The following is a 24,975-nucleotide window of genomic DNA, read 5'->3' on the forward strand; positions in this document are numbered from 1 at the left end:
CATAGATTAAATAATCAGGAAATCACCTAACAGGTTAAGTAGGATATAATGAATATATAGTGCATATATTTAGCAAAAGAGTTCATTTGTCTAGTGAACTAACCAGCTGTGGACACTGAATGACTTGCCTGAGGTAAATGTTAAGCTACGTGACATTGTTTACAAGCTGTTTTATTGACATCTTTCCGCCGTTGAAACACTGAGCGATTACACGACATATGATACATTTCAGTGCGTTGTAATGTATCCTCAACATACCTTCAGAAGATTTATTCATGTTTAGTCTTAGGATGAGATTATCTCTTTCTCTCGCGCGCCGCTTGTACTGACCCACATATACAGTGACCCGTTAGGGGTGTGTGCGATATTGACAAAAAAAGAAATCCAGATATTTTCTCGATAACGAAGATGAAACGATATTTTGCTGAGTGTGTTATTGTGCTGGTACTTTGGCAGGTTTAGGACTGCCATGGTCAGCTGACTCCTAAAGTTTGATATTCTTCATATTCTGTGTGGTGGCCAGTTCACAGAAGTGACAGAAATCATCTTTACCTTGATCAATTATGATTTTTTTTTTTTTACATCTTTTGTGTCAATTTCATAAATTAAATAAAAATTAATTATAATAAGACAAAATAGGGCTGTTGCCAATCAAATTAAATAAGTATCAACAAAAATGTATCTTTGCAGTGCAGAGGAAACACAGAAGCTGCATCTGAAGTGGCATTTAAATCATTTACACAGACTGTTTACTGTTTGATAATTCACGCAGCTCAGAAGTGACAAATGAATAACCTGCAGTTATGCAGAAATGTTTTGATGTTTAAAACCTAAAATGTTGAATAATATTGATATTTGAAATTATTTAAAACATGAAAAGATACTTTAACTGTGAATTTAAAACCGCCAGTAGGTGGCAGCAAGTCACGTTTAACGAGTGAGTCATTGAGATTCAAACAATTCATTCAAACAGCTGATTCATTCAAGGAACGAAGCATTAAGCATCTTAATCTATATTAGTCATTGAATCATCGATTCAATTGATTCGTTCAAAAAGCTGATTCATTCAGTATGAAAACAGCTGTGTTTTGCTCAGAGACGCAGATACAGTGCTGTGTCTTTTTTTGAACAATTTTTCGGTGGCGATATAGAGCAAAAACAGGCAATATGGAAGTCTAAACTGTAAGTCACTTAATATTAACTTATTGATTTTATGCAAGTTTACTAAACAAGATCACATTTGAAAAACTGCAATCTTTGTGATATCTTATTAACTATATTATATGATATAAATATAGCACGCAGTGAAAGCGTGTACTCCTAATGTGCACCCGTACTAGTCTAATCAACAAAACTACATCACGTAGTGTGTGTGTGCACTCTCTGGGTGTGTGTGAGGGATATACTCAATAATGTCAGATCGCACATCGTTAAAACAACAATTATGATATTATTGCGGACGATATATATCGCACACCCCTATGACCCGCACATTAAAGGGATGGTTCACCCAAAAATGAAAATTTGATGTTTGATTTGATGACGACACATTGACGTCTTAAGACAGGAAACGATCGGTTTGTGCGAGAAACCGAACCGTATTTGTATAATTATTTTACCTCTAATACACCACTATGTCCAACAGCCTTGAGCGCGCTCACTTCCGGTGAGTGAGGTCTGTACACGATCTGGCTTGCGTAAACTATGCCAGATCATGGACAGACCTCACTCACTAGAAGTGAGAGCGCGCTCATAGATTTTGTCACCATTCATATGCATTATACGACTGACAGACTGCAACGGATGGAGTTAATCTTAATTTGTGTTCTACTGAAGAAACAGTCTCCTATATCTTGGATGCCTTAGGGTTAAGCAGATAAACATCAAATTTTCATTTTTGGGTGAACTATCCCTTTAAAGAGCATCAAAACAGCATTTATCGTTTGAATTTTGTGATGACATGGAGAGAATACTTAATATGTTCGTTTGGGAACTCTGTTAAAGATCTGTTCGGTACAAGTGCACCGTACTGGAAGCCCTGTCCCAGAACGGCTCGGTACGAATACGTGTACCGTTACACCCCTAATATTAACTGTCGGTTAACCAGTTAATTATGAGAATCCCTGCATATACATTAATAAATAAATTTTTTATATTACTATTTTTATTTTTAATTAGTCCAGAGAACTTTTTAAAGTTGCCATGTTATCTAAGCGGACTTTGCTTTTCACTCACTGAGCAGTTGCTTTGAAGCTGTGAATCTTCGGAAGCGGAGCCGCTCGCATATTTACAAAACATGCTGTGCCAGAGTCAAACCTGATCATTGAACACGGAGGGGGGGCCAGCATATCTTCGGCCTTTTTTTTTTCTTTTGGCCAAAAACTGAAAAAGCCATTTGCGGCTGATAATTCGGGGAATGCATGCTCTTAAATTTTGAAAACCACTGCCCTAAAGGACCTTTTAAAATAGTTTGAGTAACAAATAAAAAGCCTGCAGGATAAACCTAAATGAATTTTAAATGTCACACTTAATGTCTCATTACATTTATTTTAGACCATAGGCTTCTTTTCTTTAATGGCTTATTGTACTTGACGCACAGGTGGAGGAAAGCTTGGTCAAGGTGCGGAACGCCGGCACTGAGCAGGACCTGGGTATCCAGTACAAAGCTCTGAAACCAGAGGTGGACAAACTGAATGTGATGGCGGCCAAGAGGCAGCAGGTAAAATGCAGCCACCCCTCACACCCAATGTTCTCATAATCAGATGAGATTCTTTCAGGGATGTACTGACTTCGACTAGCATTACATCCTCCACCCTCATGTGGAGCGAAGAGCTATGTAGTTCTGGTTAACGATTTTATGCATATAACCACAAACAATCTTCTTAGTACTGTTCTGGGAGGGTGAAGCAAGACTGGGTTAGAACAGGTAGAGTGACAAAATCCATTTAAATTGTATGAGAATTGGGTGTTACGGATTTTTTTTAAGCGGTAGTCAACAGTGATGAATTTTAGGATACATTTTCCAGGTGAGCTCACTGATTAATAGAATGAACATTTTGTTTTCCATTTGAAAGGGATTATAGTATCTTGACAATGTAAATTATTTCTCAGTTTGAATATGGAGTAGAGCTGTTCATTTTATTTATTCAGTGTGATTTTTTTCCCCCTCTCATGCTACACTGGTCCCTTCTAAATTTATAATTTCGTGAATCAGTCGGCAGATGCTGCGGCCTCACTCCCAAGGTGCAAATTGCTCTGGTACTAAAGATTTTTTAAAGACGTTTTTCTTCCATCTCAGAGGAGTTATGCCTCATTCCACAGAGAGCAGAATCCATTTTTAGTAGGGGTGTAACGATACACCTATACCACGGTTCGGTTCATGTCACGGTTTTGGAGCCATGGTTCGGTTCTGTTTGCTACGGAAGGAGGGTTCATGGCGGGCACCAGCAATAATAACACTAGATTCACTTTTAACTTAATAACAACAGCAATAATTTAACTTTATACATTGCTCCGGTATGCTAACTGCTCTAAAGAAAACCTGAAGCCAAACTCGAATGAAATAAATGTCTGCAGACTAGTCAGAAATAATCTACTCATTTTACCATTAAAAAAAAGCAGTAAAAAAAAAAGCAGTAAAAGTAATGTCCCACTGTAGCCTACTTAACAAACATATTAATTGTATCAATATGACTAAAACAAAAAAAATAAATAGGCCTATAAGTTAAAGATATTAAATAGCAGTTTTTGTTAATACTATAAAGTAGCCACCACACTAATTTTAAAATAAACAAAATAACATAAAGTGAAAATAAAGTGACATTTTGTGGTTATGGAAACAACAGTTACCATGGCGAATACACAATACTTCATGAACTGCTAATGAAACATGAAAACTGCTCTTGATAAACAGAATGCACATCATAACAGATTTTTTTAAAATTTTGTAACAAGATACGAAAATGACGATGTTGCTGGGACTCCAAGGTAGCATTTTGGGGAAACTGGCTCTTTGCCCTTCCACCATGCAACATTATTGTATTTAGTAAAATACAGCTGTTATTAGTTCTTAAAAGTGTACTAATTACTATTTAATCTAATGTCAAGGAAGAAAAAAAATATTTTGTGGCATAAGGTGAATGAGAGCTGGGCTGGGGTAGCAGGGGACGTGGCGTGTTCGGTTCGACATGAGAGTATCGCGTTTTTTCGGTTCGGTTTGAATATCGTTAAACCCCTAATTTTTAGTGAGGGCTAGTCCGCACTAGCGAGATCTCTGGTTTGACAGCAATGAGCGATCATGAAAACACAAAAATTGACCCCCATCTTCAAAACATTTCAACTATACTAAAGCGGTTTATTAATTTGTGGGTATGGATTGAAAAACCAAAGGTGCAGTTTACAAATCTGAGCACACTGATTGGAATTTCGCGGGTATGAATTAATCAGGGGCCGATTTGTTAAACTGAGGGATACATTGAATCTGTGAGTACGGTTTATAAACTGAGGGGACGATTTGCATAACTCTGGCCACGGGTTTGCGGGTCTTGTTTTTTCCCCTCCTACCAGGCTCTATAGTACAAACCTGGCCTAAAGTGTTGTTTTTAGTGTTTTTTTTTTTTTTTTTTTAGCTGTAACTTGTGTTCTGACAGACAGCAATTTGTGTCAACACTGTACACTGACTTTAAGTACAGGGCAACAACAGGAACACTTTAGAAATTAGAGGGTGTTCATGCAGGACGTAGACTGTCAATTCAAAAAGTAGACAGTGACCAACACGGCCAATATCTCTGCTTAACGGAAGCGGTCACATGGCACGTTTTTCTATGCTGCAGATTTGCTAGACTGTATGTGTTGGCCCTTGGAGGTACCTTGCTCTGAGTGCTTCAATGTCCTGATGACAGGGATGTAACATCACCCCTAAATTCTCCTTCTTCCCCCTCTTCATATGACAGGAACTCAAGGACGTCCATCACAAAGACCAAATGGCGGCAGCTCGTGGCGTCCTTCAGAGGAACGTCCCCATGCTGTACACAGCTTCACGTGCCTGCCTGCAGCACCCTGATGTGGCCGCGTACAAGGCCAATCGGGACCTAATCTACAAGCAGCTGCAGAACGCTGTCTCCGGCATATCTAATGCTGCCCAGGCTACCAGCAGCGAGGACTCCAGCTTCTCCCACCCTGCAGGTGGAGGAGAGCTAGCCTACGCCCTCAACAACTTTGATGTAAGTCCATTGGATGTCACATTTTTGGGCCAGTTTCTCTGATTGAGCTAATAAGTGGTATCAGTGAAGAATTGTTATTCAGCATCACGACCAAGACTAAACTGAGAATTGGCCTCACTCTAATTGAAGGGAGCGTGCTCTGTGAGGATTGTTGTTTAGGGTTTTTTCTTTTTTTGCCCATTGCATTGGGACAGGAGAAGACTGCTCGATACAGCTTGGTAGTGGTTATAGATTGTAAAATATGGTGATGCACCTAAATGAAAATTCTGGGCCGAAACCGAAAATTTAGGATGCACTTGACCGAAAACCGAAACTGAAGCCGAAAATGGCTTCTTTTAAAAACGTATACTTATGTGGGTACATATAAATATGATATATATATAGGGATGCACCGATCCACATTTTTTCACTTCCGATCCCGATACCTGAATTTGGATATCGGCCGATTCCGATACCAGAACTCTGTTTGCTATGTATTAGGGATGAAATGGTATGGAAGTTTCACATCATGATAATAGTGACCCAAATTATCACGGTTATCAATTTATATTTGAAAATCAACAAACAAAAAATAAATCAAGCAGCTCTAAGCACTTTTTTTAAGCTAGATTCTTTGGGATTTCCTTCCTTATAATGGCCGTCGTCAATGGCATAAATCTCTAATATTATATCTCTAATCTCTAATATTATCTCTGTAAATATATTCTCAAGCAATATTCTCATCAGTGTTCTATCAGCTGTGACGCATTTAAATCTAGCATATTTTGTGTAAGAGCCCATACAGTATCCTGGTGAAATAAGTTCCCAGTTTATTTTATTCAATATAAAATCCAAAAGTTGTGCATCATACCTGACACCTAGATGAACACTTCACAGTCAGTTTTATGACTCATTCTCTTCAAATGCCTTTTAAGTTAGAAACTTGTATAGCCCACTAATGTTTTATGTAACTTTAGAGACGGTCCCTAAATTCGCGAACGTCAAGCCGCCTTAATGCCCGTCATATCAGATGCGCTGTGGTTCTGCTGTGTTTGTTTGAAACTATTTTCGCTGCTGAAATAGAACAAAAACTGTCAATCCCTGTATGATGAATGAATCTCCTGCGTACATCGCACATTCATCTCTGCTTTGAGTGTAGATTTCTGCGAGTGAGAGCGGTGCGCGCTCTGAACAAAACTCCGCTAATCTGAACGCCTCTTATTATATTCATAAACTCAATAGAAACACGTGTGATTGGTTGTAATGCGCAACGCGATTATAACAGATGGCTTTTGAGAAGACCATAATAAGTTCAAAGTGGCTAGTGTGAGTGTTACACGCCACAGCCGAAATACACACGCAGATGGCGATTGTTAATGTCAAGCCCTGATTATTCTCTCTTAAATGTCACCCTAGTCTTGTCTGAACTTGTCTGCGTTTTTAAGTGTTTGATTGCGTTCGTTGTGTTGTAGCCTACGACGCGAGGGAGCTTCCACCTCTCTGAATTACGGTTTAGCAAACATTGTCTTGCTCTGCAATGTTTTCTGTGTGAAGTATTTTCACACAGCTGTCATTGGCTAGCCACAATGCCGCTCAATGCTATCCTGCTGCAAACTGCGGAATGGATTTCCTGATTGGGGGCGTGTCTCATAACTGTGTCTCATTGAGGCGCGCCGCCGTTCAGGAAATCCATTCCATAGTTTGCAGCCAGCTAGCAGACAAGCCGGCGGGAATCACTTTTGGAGTCATTTCAGCAGACAACGTTAAAGCGCAGACATGGCTCATGGATATCGGATTATAGGCCTAATATTATTCTTCAAGTTTCTATGTTCCATGAAATAAAATAGTTTTTTCTCATCAGTTACTCACAGTTACTCATCAATTGCTTTGTAGTTGCATTTAAAACACACTCAAACTAACATGTGCACACAAACACTCTCTCGCGGAAAACCGCGGACTTGGCAACACTGCTTGGGGCAGATAAATACCTGCGTGCAATCCGTGCAAGCAATGGAAAGCGGCCTTCGTTCGCTCGCCAGTAGTCAAGGGGATTGTCGCTTCTGGCAATGGGTAGTTCAGCTGGATACGTCACTATTTGTTCTCATACCACTGACATGCTTAATCTTTGATAGGCAGACGCGTCGCGTGATAACGGTTCGACCGTGAGTGAAACCGAAGCGCTTGCGCACGGATGGGAGGGGCGGGTGACATTTATTTTCAGTTTACGTTTTCGGCTGTTTTTTTTATTTCGGCCCGAAACCGATAATGCCATTTTCGGCCGAACATTTTCGGCGGCCGAAATTTCGGTGCAACCCTAGTAAAATATTCTGAATTCACAGAAAAGGTGGAGTCCTATGCAGACTTTAGGCTTAGGTTAAATAAGTAATTCATCCACCAATGTTTGCCACTGAATTTTTCATCTTGGTTACAGAAAGATCAGGCTTTGGCTTAAAATGCAAGGCTTGATTTGGAAACTTTTGGTAAACTTTGCTTTCAGTTGTGTGAAAAGCACAAAGTTGTTTTGTAGCTAGTGATGATGAGGAACATATTGTGTGTAGGATCGAACCGAACAGCAGTTGCATCATCCTCTGCTACTGCTCCACACGGTTTTATCAACAAAGAGCGTGAGAGCAGCGAGTTGTTGACAAATCCGGTGTGTGATTGAACTGTGTCGAGGAGACTGTAATCACGATTCAATCAGATTATATTTGTATGTCCAAACAAAGCTGAGCTACTGACCTCAGAGAGTCTTTCACAAGTTTGTTCTTTTGTTGCAGGGTTGAGTCATGTCAGCACCTAAAGCTTATGGGAAATAGCATGCTGATTTGACTAAGTAATGCATTTATGTCCTGATGTGACTTGTATTAAATAATTCAGATCAGAGTCTCTACATTTAATTTGAGGTTAAGGGTAGCAAGTGATCATTAGCTATCCTTCATTTATTTGCGCTTTCGAACGGTTAGTCTCCTTCCAGAATAGATACAAACCATTAGTCTAACCGTTTTTTGGTCTGTTGCACTCTCAACATTTTAAACAATCAGTTAGTGAAATAATAAATTCAAATGATATGCATGAACTGAAATGTTGCCATAGAGATCTTAAAGGAAAAAAAGTAGGTTACAATGGCACCGGCTGTGCTTATGAGCACTGGATGACTGCATTTATTTTATTTGTGTCTAGCAAATGCAACCTGCACTCTTAAATAATGAATAGTTTTTTTTGTTCCTGATGGACAGGGTGGGAAAAAATGTACTTCTTGAATGAGACCAGATGAAACTGTAACCGGCTGTATCTTGGAAACGCGCCGGCGAAACCGTCTGTAATTCGGGTCGATCGTAGTGCCTGACAAGGCCTTTCAAGGATCGAGGCAGTAACTGGGAATGGGTGCTTTCTTTGCCGTCACCGCACGTTACTTTTCATACACGAGAAGCGCGTTCATACCTGGACACAAGAAGTTGCCGTGGTAATGAACAATACCTTAACGTGCTGACTTATGTGGACTAACTTTTATTTGAGGAAATCTGTTTATAATATAAGCTATTAGGTTTGAATTATTGGTCCTGCGCTGTCTATTGTCAGTTGATTTCAATATGTCTATAATGTACATGCGTACAAACGTACATGCTTAAGTGAACGCTCAAGTATAATGATCATAATGCAAGGTAAGCATTCGCATGTATGTGATCTATTTTTAGCGGTTGTTTGCTCTGCTCAGTCGAGATATATCCAGCTGCAGCCCCTCAGAACACCAGTTTCAGAACACCAGTTTCAGAACACCATCCACAGAACAGAAAGTGAGCGGCGCTACCCATACACGTTGTTTTCATATGGATTTTAAAGTTACTTTTCATGCAAGAGAAACATGCATTTAAGACAGTAAGATTTGAACAGAAGCATGAAGGAGAATATTTTGAGTTGTGTGATTATTTCTGTCATGATTAGGGTTGGGAACCGAGAACCGGTTCTTATGCAGAACCGAAACTGATTTTTGAAAAATACCAGAACCGCGCGAAATTCCTAAGTTTCGGTTCCGAAAACGGTTCTGGTGCAATGTGTGTGCGAAGCGCTGGAAGCGTATCCTTTCATAGCGAGTGACAGCCAGTGTTGCCAACTCCGTGATTTTCCCGCTTTCCCGTTTTCCACTGTTGCCGCGGGCTGTGTTTCATGTCCGCGGGGTGAAACGATTGTGCAATTGTGCGGGTTTTGTTGTGAAAACCTGGCAACCCTGGCTCACCTCATCATGAATATTAATTACGTTGCCTGCCGCTTCCAGGAGTGCAGCAGTTCAGCACTGAAAGCCCTCGCGCTACACATTTACGGTTTTGCGTCAGATATTTTCTCGTTGACCACCAGCATAGCGAAGAGAAAGTCACAAGTATGGATTCATTTCCAAAGAATGAATGATAATGAAGCAAAATGTAACACGTGAAAAGTTAATAACATGCAAAGGAGGCTGCACTAGCAATTTGACAAAACATTTGCTACAGCACAGAGTGCCACAGGGCTTATACCAGATTTATAGTGAAAGGCCTATATATATATATATATATATATATATATATATATATTTGTCAACCGTTGAGTCACCATGGTTTAGGTAAGCGTTTAGGCACAATTACCTTTGTAATGCTGAATTGCAATTTATTATTTACAAGTTCACTGAATAACTAAATTACTATTAAATTAATATATAACTAATTAATAAATATAACTAATAAATATAATTTATAACTTTGTTTTATTCAGAGACAGAGAGATAAAATGTAATAAGACAATTTCAGAGGTGTTCATTTGAAAAAAAATGTGTTGCAAGAATGGCTTAATTAATACTGTAATATATGTACAGTACAGGACTTTTTTGACATTGCCAACCTGTAAATAAATTTTAGAGCAAGTAATAAACACAAAATGGATTGTTTGAGTTGCGTATTGTGCCTTTTTCCTTTACCACTATTTGTTTAATAATTTTAATGGAACCGGAATCGGAACCGGAATCGTTAGGCGGAACCGGAACCGGAACCGGAACCGGAAAATTTCTCACGATTCCCAACCCTAGTCATGATGCATGTGGTGGTGAACGAATATTGAATCTTTTCACGTCTTTCACGCTTTATCATTAAAACTTTTTTGCATTTGTCAAAAGATATTTTGTCTATATATATTTGTCTGTATATATTTGTCTTAATATTAAATAATTATTTATTAATAAAACGTATACATTTAGTTTTCAGAGATGAAAACACTTTCATCTCAAGTATTTCTGCAGAAATGCCATGATATGGGCTTAAAGGCCCATTTATACTTCTGCGTCGAGTGTACGCCGTAAAGGCCCATTTATACTTCTGCGTCGAGTGTACGCCGTAGTGTACGCCGTAGGCTACGCGCGTAGCCGACGCCGTCGTGAGCATTTATACTTCTGCGCTGTTGTCTGCGTCAATGTGCAATTCCACATGCAGACGCTAGAAGGCAGTGTCCTCGGGCATGTTGGTGTAATCAAGACAACAGCCGAAGAAGAACCAGCTCGATGTGTAGAATCTGTACATTCATGTCGGAATATCAGCAGCAGTGAGAGAGCGGCTTTTCTTGCAGCTTGAGTTGTTGTATCTAATACAAATTAAGCATCTCTAGTTGATTAGTAAAGTTAAATAAGGCGATCTGGCGCTGGAATGCATTTGTGAAACCATGCGGAGCTCGTGGCCGCTGTTTTCAGCAGCGGTGGCTCAGCAAGCGATTGTTGTTGCGGAGACTTCATTCACGAAATATACCCTAATGTGTCCCTGTTCTTGATATACAATTACTGATTAACATCTTTGGTTTTAATGAGAAAATAAATAAACTATATTCAGCGGATCTATGTATTTATTTACTACCATAAAGAATCGCTGGACTGCAAAATAATGTATTATAGCAGACGTAAGGAACTATCATCCAATTTCTGGACACACACACACACACACTCCTATCGCAGATTTTTTATTTATTTATTGACCTGAGGGAAGGGTTCTGGCAGACCAATCACAGCGCTTGCGGTCCGCGTAGAATTGACGCGTTGTTACATTTTTGGAGAGGTGCGCGTCAGGCTACGGCGTAGGGTACGCCGTATCCAACGCGTCTATGCGTAGGGTACGCCGTGCACTCGACGCAGAAGTATAAATTGGCCTTAAGAGTCACAAGTTTTTGTGTTTTAAGTTTTTTTGCATGTTTTTAATTTTTATTATGTGCCGTTTAAATTCGTTTTAAACCTATTATTTTAGAAATATTTTATGTATGTCCTATTTGTTTTCTTTCAGAGAAACACGTTTCACTTTAAGGCCTTGTATTAAATGGTTATTTTTATTTGACATTTGAAAAATAGAAATGTCACATTCTCTGTCTATTATTTTCAATCGAAATAATAGTCAAATGGGAAACACTTTATAACATGTTACAAATGTATTAGGCCTAATATATTTTTTTAAATAAAAATAAAAAGTTGTAGTATTGTTAAAGTAACAATAAACTACAGTGTTTGTGTCCATTAACATTAAATCTCATAGGCTATTTTCTGTCAGTATTATTTGGAACAACATGAATGTGTACAAAATAATACTAATATATCTATAGTCAAATGAGAAACACTTTACAACATGTTATACATTTATTAATATTTTTTTTTTTGGATACTTTATTTAAAAGTATTGTTGTTAAATATTGTAGACATCAATCCGATCAAAATCCATGTGAAAACAGCTTATATTTATCAAAAGAAAATTACATATATGGATAGCGAAACTATGACTGTTTAAGCCCCGCCCCTCACTTCCGGTTCTGTGGATCGGGTTCTGAAACTGGTGTTCTGAAACTGGTGTGCTGCGGGGCTGCAGCTGGATACTATTGGCTCAGTCGGCTGTTCTGGTGTTGCAACATCTGGGTGAGGTCTCATCAAATGGTTCTGCAGATTTGTAGCATTTCACCTCAGCATTACAAACGTCAACGCACCGGAAGCCGCCATTTAACCACTGAATTAGGCATGTGCCGGTATAAAATTTTCATTTTGCGATTAATTGCTGAAGCTTTTATCATGGTGTACGGTATTATCACGATATTGAAATTCGTTGCAAAAAGTGTTGTCATACTTTAACAGGTTTAATAACTTTCTTATAACAAAAAGAACCAAACATTTAAATACAATAAAGCAATACACAAAAATGTATAAAGTAAACAAATATTTAAAACAGATTAAAGTGCTAAAGAATTATAAAGAGCAATAGGTGACGCTTTACAATAAGGTCTCACTGGTTAATGCATTAACATTAACAAAGAGCGAATAGCTACATTTTTACAGTTATTATTATTTGATAATGTTAGTTAAAAAAAGCAACTGTTAGTGTTAGCTCAGGTCCATTAAATAATAGTTACAACTTTTGATTTTAATAATGCGTTATTAAATGCTGAAACTTACTTTTGACTAAGATTAATACATGCTTTAAAAGTATTTTTCATTGTCAGTTTGTTAATGAATGAGCTAATGTTAAATATTAGAGCCTTATTGTAAAGTGTGTGATTGAACAACAATCAGAACATATTCAAATAATATCTAGGGCATGTAATTTAGTCCAGATTCAAATATTAAATGTTTAAGTTTGAAAATGAATAGTCTTAAGTCTTTAAGTATTAAAGGGGTGGTAAACCACGATTTCACTATTCTAACTTTAGCTAGCGTGTAATGTTGCTGCTTTAGCATAAACAACATCTGCAAAGTTACAACGTTCAAAGTTTAAAGCAAAGGGAGATATTTGCTTTTAAAGAAATCCATTTCTAAGAACTACAGCAAACGGCCAGTAGGCGACTACACACATTCCTCCAGGGTTGGTGACATCACCAGGCTCAATATTTACATAAACCCCTCCTCCGAGAATATTAAATAGGGGGGGGGGGGGGGGCCATTTTGTATCGCGGCGCTGTTGTGGTATAGTTAGGCTGGAGTGTTGTTGCCGCGATGCCGAGGAAACGCTGTTATATTCATCCGGATTGCAGGTCTGGGGTACTTGCTTTGTTCAGCCTTCATAGGGACAGGGGTGCGTTGCAGAGCGTTTTAACATACGTGTGTATGAGACAGAAGGGAACAGGCACTTGCGGGGCTCCCGCAGCACATCTCACGGAGGGAAACTTTCCCAATGTTCGCGAGTTCAACACCGGATTTGCACAACGTCAGCTGCGTGAGACAAACGCGGCCAGTGTGTGAATGCACGACGCGCGCGGGGCTCCCTCCCGCAGCACATTTCACGGAGGAAAACTTTCACAATGTTCGCGAGTTCAATACAGGATATGCACAACGGCTTGACCTGAAAGCTGGATTTACAAACAGAAGCTGTTTACGGGCCACAACCTGTAAGTCTGATTTATTTTTCATCGATGTGTTTTCCTGTAATAGGTTGTAGCAAGGAAGTAAACAGATGACAACGCTGTTCTGCAAACCAGTCTGTTAAATGCTTATTCATACTTAACGTTATCCGACGAACACCTATCGTTACAAACACTAACGTTAAAATCTCAACAGCGAACTTGGCATTAGTGTAAATTATTCTTTGATTAGAGCTTTTATGTATTATGTATCTACAGCCATGCTAAACATGGTTCTGTGTGTGATTTGGCTACTATAGTAAAGCCAGTGTTTAGTGTTTTGGGTTAATAGTTCTTGCGACAGATATTTGGCTATAATCGTTCTAAAAATACAAAAGTAACAGTGCCATTCAGTAGCGATCACTATAGATCCGCAGTCTTTACTCATTAGGACTGAACAGGTTCTGCTCGATCATCTTCACTAAAATGTTCTGGGTCTGATTCGGGCTCAGATTGGTGTGGTTTTATTGACGCCATCGTTTCTAATACTGACCAAAGCACAGTCTACCGGTAAGGTAAGGGCCGTGACGTTTCCGACAAACGTACACTGCGGTTAGCGAATCACAACACACTGGGCCAGCTAACCAGTCTGAGCCCATTGCGTATTTTTGAGGGACTGGCTTCATACAACCCGGAAAGCATCAGACCGTTTTACAAGGAGGGACAGAGCAGTGTAGAATAAATGTCAAATATATGAAAAATAATGTTTTTTTTAAAAAAACGAAGCATGAACACATGTTACAGTGCACCCCACAAACACAATCAAGCCTTCAAAAACAATGTGTTTTACCACCCCTTTAAGTATTAGGTTATGTGACGAGCACCGTATCGTTTTGTTTACGAGGATTACCGGGGAAACGGCTGCATTTCTGCTGTTCCGTCAGCGCCCTCTGCTGTCAGAGAGAGTGAATGCGCATCTCCTTCACTTGTTTCGCCATGTGCTCGGCTCATGCACTATGAGTTTATTTACATCAGTGCTTGTTCCTCTTTTACTTATTGTTCATTTTAAACGGTTGATGGGTAAAGTATTCTTAAAATTAATTCTAAAAATCGGAATAATTCGTAAGAAATAATTATTCACTGTATTTTGAAGTGCCCATGATAACAATATTGTGCATGTTCATTATTGCGGTATATCGTATTACCGTATACCGGCACATGTCTACACTGAATGAATGAATGAATAACAGGCCGCGCGCCTCTCGCTCCTTTGTAACATCGCGCAAGGCCAATGAGAGGGTTACATCTAGTGGAGAAGACTAGTAATTAGATTTACGTTAATCTTATGTTCAATGTTTGCGGAAATTAATATTGATATTCAAATGGTGATAAACTAATGGCAAGTCAATAGTGGATGAGAAACCCAGCGTAATTTAAAAATACAACTACCATGACCAATAAAATCTTGGCTGATGGTGGAGTTGGACGTCCACCGCAGGCTGCAGCGAGCCCCTTCTCAAAAAACTGTTTAACTCCACAATTCAGTACTACACAGTTCAGTCTTTATAACGTGTTTCAGCAATACATTTCTAACATTTATAATGTGTTTAGAAGCAAATCTCAGAATTGCCTTAACAGGGACTTTAAGCGCACAGAATAAATGTTAAGTGAATTTTTTTTTGTAATCGCAGCTTTGAATTATTACGTAATTGTGGCAATCGTAATTGATTATAAAAGAAATTTGATTATTTGTGCAGCCCTAGTGTGAAGTCAATTAAGGCTATGCATTCCTCCTGTTAAATTTGCAAAAAAATCTGTCACCGCAGGTATTTGTCTCAGTCTCTTGTGGCAAGAGGGTTTGCTCATCAGATTCCCTTTGCCTCGATTAGCTGTTGAAATATTTCTCACACAAAGGAGTCAGGAGCGGCTTCATCTTGCTAAAGAGAGAACCAAAACATCAAATCAAACCATGTCACTCTGTTCTCTCCATTAATTTTTTTTATTTTTTTGGACAAAAGTGCATTCTCATCCTCAATTCTGGGGCCTTTAATTACTGGAGTAATGGGTTGTTGTGTTTTGTTCTCCCTTTGTTTCTCCAAACTGTCTCTGGGGTGGTTGGCTCGGAGCTCAGGGACTTTAGAAAGCTCTGATCTTCAAAATCTGCTGTCTCTGGGGCTCACATGCTCCGTTACCTACAGGGCCTTTTATATATGGAAAAAAAAGGGTGGCCTCTTCTCATATATATATATATATTTATTTATTTATTAGTGCTGGGCATCGATTAAAAAAAATTAACTAATTAATCACACTTTTTTCTGTAATTAATCGCGATTAATCGCAAGTTTTTAATATTTTACGTTTTTAATATTTTGATATTGTAGTAATTTCAGTTACTCTCCAAATTAATGTATAAACAATTTAAAGACAGCATATTTTAAATATGTGTTGTATTGTCATATTTTTATGAATGAAGGCCAGTATTACTGATACTAAAGTGTCTATGAAACATTAAGGACGTTACATTACAGTATAACTGAAAGCTCCCAATTTCAACATTTATTAGGCTTTAAAAAAAACAACTTTTAATTTAAGTGAACTTAAAACAATCTTTACATAAACCCAAAATAATAAATGTTATATTTACCCATGGCCTTCCCTGTTATACATATACAGAAATGTAATAGTTATCTTTCTTAACTGCATAAATAATAAATGAAATATAGATGAATCATCATTAAAGCTAAAATTTTCTGTTCCCGTTGTTCTTTGATGAACATTAATGACGGACATCATCAGTGCTCCTGTCACTTTAAGAACAGCCGCGGATCTCACGCGCTGTCCCGCGCATCTGGAGATGATCATTTCCTCACAACTCTTTAAGTTCATGTAAGACGTTATTTAACTAATTTAAGACTCCTAATATGAGAATACTCAAAATCCTCTGTGTTATTGTTTGTTCAAGTCTCGATGTGAGAAAAAAAGAGAACTCGATGTGAGCAGGAAACTGACGCGAGTCTATCTATGCGTCGAGTGTGTGTGTGTGTGTGTGTCCCTTGATTAGCTGACATGAGACGCATCCACACAGACAGGACACTGACACACACACACACACACACACACACACACACACACACACACACACACACACACACACACACACACACACACACACACACACACACAGGACATTGGCATACAGCGTGTTCGCGTGTGTCTTGTCACGCTTGGAAGCATTTACATGAATAAGAGCGTGATGATCATGTAACGCTAAGCAAAAATGTATATAAAAACGGACGCTGCGTTATTTGCGTTAAATATTTTAATTGCGTTAAGCTGAAAAAATTAATCGCCCACGTTAACGCGTTAATTTGCCCAGCCCTAATATATATATATATATATATATATATATCTTTTTGCTTCCTTACTCTCATCTTACCCCTTGACTGCAAATACTTCTGGATGTTGAGATTAATACAGAATTCATTAGTCATCTCTCCAGAGCTGTAGGTGTAGTAGCATGAGTCAGTCTCTCTCTGTTCTCGCTCTTTCGCTCCCCTACACCCATCATTCGTTCCCTTTTTCCTTTTTACACTGCAATTATCTACAACAATGAACTGACATCCTCTTTTTTTCCTGCCTCTGACTGGAGCCCAGAATGTGTTGTTTGTCACTTTTGTCGATGGACTTATCAACTGTATCCTTCATCTTTGTTTTACGCCCAGGGTTGGATTCCACAGCATTAGGCCTTTTATTAGTGGTGCTTGCCTGTAAGGCGAAGCACACTATTATTACTCATGTGCGGCGGCTTCTTCCGTACAAATATCTGCGCATAACTTGTCCCACAGAGTTCGTCGTAGACCCATGAATGAGGTTTAAAATCGTGCGGATTGAGAAGTGTGCTATGACGTTTATCGGGCATACGTTGTTCGCACAGCGGCAGCAAAATTTGCAACAAACTTTGACAGGTCATAGCTCCGAGCAAGGATTTTGTAGAAACAAATGTGAGTTACCACATTTGAAGAGGCTGGCAGGCCTTGTAAGAACATGCTTCGTAATGGAGTGCAAGTTGTACTCCTGATGGGCAAGAGCTGGCCAAAATTGTCCCATAGACATACTATGGTGAAGGGATGGCCCATGAAGCAGGGATTGCGCATACATGTTTTTCCTACTGTGGTAACTTGCATAGGGATTTTGTATTGAACATAATTTTGCATCACAGTGTCATAGAGACAAGGCGGCGCCCTCATTTTACTCAGACAACCAATCAGTCTCTCAGGATCATCGTGAAGCAATCCATGGCCAAGAAACCATTTAGATCACCCTAGCAACAAGTTCCATAGACTTTCATTCAAAAGGGTATCTTTGGATAGAAGTGTCATAGAAACATGAGGGTGGGTTCGTTTATTTCGGGGCAACAAACCGACATCACAAAATACTTCCTAGGTACACCCTAGTAACCATTATTGAGCACCCTAGCAACTCAAACCCATAGAGGGATAATCTACAAATCCAAATATCATAGAGGCATTTTTATAGTACTATAATTGGCAGCTTCCAAGCCACTCCCTAGCGACCAAACGGTGTACCCTAGCAACCGTTTAACAAGACCCATATCTCTGCATCAGAACATCATATAGACTTTATATAGTTTTTTGCTAAAACATGTTTAAAATCTTAAAACATGATAAAACAAGTCAAAATATTAGCATTACCTAGCTGTGTGGTTGGTTAAAATATTGTAAAAACATGTTAATATATGCTTCGCAATATCTTTTGAAGCTTTAAAGCATGTTAGCATCATGTTAACAAAATGCTAACCTTAACATTAGCATTAGACAAACATTAGCATCTTGATAAAACATGCTAATAGTCTTAGCACCATGTTAGCAACATGTTTATCGTGTTAGCATGTGACAAGCAACATGTTAAATGTTTTAGCAACATAAATAGAATTTTGTTAAAAATATGCTAATCATGCTAGCATTTTATGGCTAAAGGCAGTGTAGTTGCACAGAGCAAGCACCATTCACATTTTCTTCCATTCACATTTTCTTTACGATCTAGTTGACATTTTGCTGTTTTCTTGTCTTTTTTTTTGTTTGTTTTTTTTAGCTCAACCATTAGGAAGTGATAATTTAATCGAGTGAAGCAAGACTGCAGGATGCACCGGGAAACAATTTAAAGCTGGCAACAAAATTAAGTTCATAGATTTTATCATCATTGCGTATGGTTCATCAGATTGAGTATCTGTGAGAGGCAATAAATCTGAGCTGTTTTAAACGAATTAAGAGTTTTTAAAATAATGCATTTGTGGTGACCCTAAGGCTAACGGTGTGACATGGTTAATTTGTAAGTGACGCAAATGTCCTGATTTTTCCTATTCTTAGCCAATCAATACTCTGCACAAAGCACATTGAGATTTCTCGCAGCCTGCAGCTCTATCCGTACCTGCGGCTGCTAGAATTATCGGTACCCTCAGACTTTCATTATATTGATTGTGCTGTACTATGTGATTGGCCCAGTTTTTTACTCTTGACCTTGCATGCTGCTTTTCTGGAGATGCTATATAGAGCTCATCCCACAGATCGATCAGCGCACAGTTGAATTATTATTGCCATACCACCTTCTCTTTTAATGATTTCCAGTGATGATAAAACCTCTTATAGTTTTGTTTTAGCTGTTTTGAGTGATTTACCATCAGCCAAACCTGTGTAGACATTGCCTTGAATCACTAGATTACCTTTTTTTTCCTGCTGGACTGTTTTCTTAATTGCTGGATGTTGCTTGTCACAGTGGCTTGAGCAAAAAACAAACAAACAAAAAAGCCCATGACACAATGCATGGTTGAGCAAAGCAGTCATCAGGAAATACTGACATCCTTTTGTAGTTTAGGTGATTCTATGGGCAATGTTGTGTTTATTTCCGAACGTTACAATTGCATTTATGTGCTCAACAGATATGTCTGTGATTGGCTATAAAGCTCAACGCTGCAAAAACATGTTGTAAATAGAAATCTTTGACGCTGTTCACAAAGCACTCACACAAACACTCACCAGGGCTCCATTTTTGTTCCCTACTGGCCCAGTTGGGCAAGTGGTCCAAATGTTTACTTGCCCCTGGCAAAAAAAAAATGTGCTCCAACAAAACAAAATAAAAAGTAAGGATGCACCAATCATGATTTATAATCGCTGATCGGCCGATTATAATAAAAAATAAAAATTCACAAGCAAATTGGCCATTTATTTATTTAAATAAATGTAGTTTCTTTGCACTATTACAAAAATATCTGTAGCTATTTGAAATTCGAGGCAACCACTGAATTGAATCACGATCCAAAGATGCTACACACATGTAGCAGAAGCAGTTTTTAACCCCCTGAACACGGAGAACGCGCTGGTGCGTTCTGCTGGATTTTACCTCATGACAGCGTAAAATTTAAAATACTCTGTAATTTTTGGCCTCACAGACATGAAAGATATGTCTTTACAGAGTTTGTAGTGTCTACTTTTATTTGTGCACACTCACGATAAAAACTAAATGTTGTGCTTTTCGCTATATAAAGAAAACAAACAGGATGCGTCTACTTTTAAACAAAGTAATTTATATAAAAAAAATTCTGTTTATGTAATCCATATGAAAGCAACGAGAGATCAAGTTTCTCAAGCAGCTCCTCAAAACAAGTCATCAGCTTCATCATTCTTCTGATTTTCATTGAGTTCGGAAGACACACAGAGTTTACCTTGGATTTACATCATAAGAACACAATTTTAAGATTATTATAATTAATTTGTTACATTTATAAAGCGCTTTTCTAGGCACTCAAAGCGCTTTACATAGAATGGGGGAATCTCCTCAACCACCACCAATGTGCAGCATCCACCTGGATGATGCGACGGCAGCCATATTGCGCCAGAACGCCCACCACACACCAGCTCAGTGGTGGAGAGGAGACCGACTGATGAAGCCAATTGTTTATATATGGGGATGATTAGGAGGCCATGATGGACAGGGGCCAATGGACAAATTTGGCCAGGATGCCTGGGTTTTTAAATGACCACAGAGAGTCAGGACCTCGGTTTAGCGTCTCATCCGAAGGACGGGATGAGAATTAAGGCAAAACTTTATTCTCACTTATATTATTAGCATTATTGTTGAATCAACTTCACATTGTAGGCTACTAGTTGAATTATTGCCAGACTAAAATATGTGAAATTAGTTTGTCAGTTTAGTTTGTTCTGCAAACTAGGTGATTGCGAGTAAAATGCCTTTTAAACGCGACTGGAACATCTGTTTGTGTATTGCAAACAAATTATTGATATTCAGGGTGAAACTGTAATGGGAGATCCATGTTGAAAAGTTATGTAAAAAAAAAATCAGAATTCTTTAATAAATAGAAACTTAAAAAAGCTCTTGTAACATTAAAATGTCTTTACTAACACTTTTGACACATTTAATGCATTCTTGCTGAATAAAACTATGAATTTATTTAAAACCAATTCTGACTGACCCCAAACTTTTGAGTGGTAGTATATAATGCTACAAAAGCTTTAGATGGTTTGTGTGTAACAATTGATATTTATTTTGATGACGTTATAATTCTTTTTAGGATTTAAATTGTGTTTAATAGGTTAAGCAAAACAAATGTAACACATTTAATAGGGGTGGGAATCTTAAGGCACTTAACGATCCGATCCGATTCTGGGAGTAACGATCCGATTCCCAAAACGATTCTTAAGATACTTTTTTGGTAACTAATTATCCTGCTGTGCAAATACATGAACTTTTACATTGTAACCAAAATTGGAGCTAATATGTTTTTTGTTTATAGTTAGAATATCTGTTTGACAGTATTGCCATTGTTAATAAAACTTGCCGAGCTTCAACAGTCATGTTAGAGACATTTAACGAATCACTCGCCAAAATTATGTCTTTGTTCAGAATTTTCCATTCATTTGAAACATTGTGCAGTAGTTCAGCAATATTCGATAAGTCATTCCGAAAATTATGCCACGGATGTTTGTGGGTTTATGTATATCCCGGCCACCGCATCGAAGATATAGGAGTGTTATTAAGCTTTAATGGCAAGGAAAGCGCCGCGTAGCCTACTTGAGCACCACTTCGTTATTTTGGCTCAGAATTTCGTTTGTTGGAAATATGAACTTAATTTAGAAATGACTTTTTTAAAAACTTTGCATTTAATAAGCAAAATACATTTTTGAAATAAAAAATGTAATTAAAAACTGCGGAGCGAGCGCAGACCCAGAGTGGCCAGAGAAATGGAGGAGCGACTGCTGTAAGGCATTTGAGCAAAACTCTGGAAAAACTGCATAAAACATGCAGGTGTTGAACCCTCTCACCGGGAATAGTGTCCCCACGGGTGCGACGCCCCTGGTCGTAGTTTGTTCGTTTTATCTTAAACAAAGCCAATTCACCAGCATACGAACGTTCGCCTATCAACAGGTTTTTCTGTTTGGCCGGTGACCGCGCGCGCACAGTGTTGAAGTGGCCGTTTGAATTGAACACCGAATCGATTCTGAATTTTTGAGAATCGATTCTGAACCGTTGGATAATGAATCGCGATGCATCAACCTTTTCTCCCACCCCTAACATTTAATGAAGGACTGAAATTATGTGGTACAGTTAGGGTTGGGTATCGTTTGGGTTTTTTTCGATTCCGGTGCCAAACCGATACTTTTAAAACGGTTCCGGTGCCTAAACGGTGCCTGAACCGATACTTTTTTTTTTTTTTTAAAAGGCCACCAAACGAGGTGGATGACATTAAATGGCTTTTTATTTATTTATTTATTTATTATTTAAATTGAACCATTTATTAAAAGTTTAATGTATACTTAAATGTATGAATATAAATAAATACAAAACACAATTTACTTATTTACAAATTATAATTGACATATTTACAAATTCACAGTAAAACCTAAGCCACCCAACTACAACAAGCCTAATATAACTCTAAACAGTTACAGTAATAACAACAGTCGTCTGTATTCTTGCTCTGCTACAAACCAGCTTCGAGCTTCAGCTTTATTTTGAAATATGATCATATTCTCTGGCTAAATATTTTAGAATGCATGGCCTTAATGTTTCCATGGTGACGCGTCATGTTTCTCACATGACACACAGCAGCTGCAATAGCGCTGAAGGCCCATTTACACTTCTGCGTCGAGTGTACGCCAGAACAAGTGTACAAATGAGTGTACCACATACCGGTTATATAAGTACCGGTGCCATATTGGAACCGGATTTCGGTACCCAACCCTAGGTACAGTACAGATATTGAGTCCCTTATAAAGAACAATGGTTGTCCATTATTTTTGTCCCACTTTTTGTCCTTCCCTATGCATATTTGGATTATGTTGTGGTGTAAATAAAGGCAAACAAATCAAAAAGCCATTCTTTTAATCTCTTCACACTCTTTGTTTTAGTTCCCTCGAAGTCCCACCTAATAGGTGGGCCATTATAGGCCATTAGGGGAGGGTCTGTCTTTCCAGGTGTGAGTAACATCAATATTCATGATGATTCACGCCCTCCTCGCCTTCCTGATACACATGTCTTACAAATTTTAAAAATAAATTAAATTGTTTAATTTCAAGCAAAAATAGAATGGTCTGATTTTTGATTTGTGAAATTATGCTACATAAGACACATGCACAAAACAAAAACAACAGACAGACTGAATAAAAATGCCAAAGTCACTCTCTGACAGTAGGTGGTGCTTATGGAACAGCAACGATATAGCATTTCCTTGGTTACCATTGTACGGAGGTAAGAGTAAAAGAAAATGCAGTTGAAACTTTTCTGAAGACAGTCAGTTCCAGTTAGAGATGCTTTCATATAAACCCCCATCCCCCAATTTAATATTTATATTTTTTTCTTCCTATATTTCAAGCATTGTGAACAGTGAGCTTGCTGGTCTGTCTTCAGCGCGTTCCGTCTCTGCCTGTGTTATCATCCTATTTACAGACGTTGTAATATTTCCACGCAAATTACATTTTGGGAAATGATTGCAATGCAGTTAGGTGATAAGGACCAAAAGCCTTATCGCGCTTTTGATTTTAGTTTGTTGGACAGCAATGGCACCAAACACGACTTTAAAGACTTTTATGTTATTATAAGAAGTTTAAATATATTTTCAGGCCACCACAGTTAATGGATGCAAAGCACTGAAATCTATTTTTGGCGGTCAATGGTAACATTGTGATCGGTGGCCACAAATAAATAAATTTATGGGAAACTCTGATCTGTATACTGTATCCAGTGTAGACGGTGTGTGCGATTTATAATGGGTTTCATTACCCAACGCTCGCATCTGGTGTAGGCAAGTCCCAGCCGTTAAAGGGTTAGTACACCCAAAATTAAATGTGTCATTACTCACCCTCGTGTCATTACTCACCCTCATGTCATTCCAAACCTTATTGGTGCTGCCTATGGCTGGTTCAGAAACAGTTTAAATGAAAACTTACAATAGGAAAAATAATAGACTCGGTGTGGAAACGATCGCCGCACTGCCGGACCGCATCCGTGTACCGTGAAAGCTCTAACCGATTAACATGGGTACGGAAAAAAATATGCACCCACATATGCACTGCAAACGAAGTATGTGTAAAACGAGTGTTAGACCCATTTTATTTGCAACTTTTTTTTCTCTTTTGTATTTCTGTGCTTGTAATTAGTGTATTTTTTTAACTAATAAATGGAAGGCGAAGTTCCATTTCTTCTTTTATTTTGGCTGATCTGAAAAATTATCTGATCCATGACTCAAACTGTAATATGATCAGAACTGTGAGTTTTGTGATTCATTGCACCTCTACATATCCTATTGTTTCGATGTGCCAATGAGATTTGGTCATTGATTGTTAATGGTGCAGACAACTTTGTATATTAAAACTGCTCAAGCTGTAGACGTAGCTGCTCTATTCTTAGTAGTAGCTGTTTCAGGAGACTAGACATCCTCACAAAGGAGAGGCGGTCCTCTGCCCAACCAGATGCCATCTGTTTAAATGGCTTAAATAAAGTGGGTGTGAGTGTGTGGGCACATATGAGGTGGGGAATGCTCAATACCTCAGATCATGTGTGTCTTTAATTTCCTGGTGACCGTGCAGAAACTTCAGCACACATGCAAATTTTTTTCCACATCACTTCTTGCTGCTTAATTTGAAGCTGGAGCGACTTTGCAGTGAGTCAGAGAGAGAGAGAGAGAGAGAGAGAGAGAGAGAGAGGCTTGTTGCCATGCCAACGTGACACGCAAGCTAAGGAGGTCAGATGAGATGAGGCTAATAAACTCGGATTCTTAAAACTGAATTGTTGAATATTTTACTGTGTATATGACATCAGATGAAGGGGATTGTCACGTTTTTTTGAAGATTGATTCTGCCTGCTGCTGTTCTGCCCATTTTCTTTCTTTCTTCCTAGGCAGCCATCTCTTTTCTTGCAC

The 24,975-nt window shown here is 38.5% G+C and overlaps 1 protein-coding gene across 1 annotated transcript in view; it reads left to right on the plus strand.

Moving 5' to 3' along the window:
- The window catches only part of ctnna1 (catenin (cadherin-associated protein), alpha 1), a 113,534-nt gene that overhangs the window by 19,793 nt on the left and 68,766 nt on the right, over window positions 1–24,975 (plus strand). Inside the window, exons 5-6 of the mRNA XM_079839271.1 lie at window positions 2,600–2,719; window positions 4,953–5,222. Coding sequence (XP_079695397.1) covers window positions 2,600–2,719; window positions 4,953–5,222 — 390 coding nt within the window. The remainder of the gene's footprint in view (window positions 1–2,599; window positions 2,720–4,952; window positions 5,223–24,975) is intronic.

The sequence above is a fragment of the Gobio gobio genome (genome assembly GCF_949357685.1).
Source record: "Gobio gobio genome assembly, chromosome: 16".
NCBI classification, from domain to species: domain Eukaryota; kingdom Metazoa; phylum Chordata; class Actinopteri; order Cypriniformes; family Gobionidae; genus Gobio; species Gobio gobio.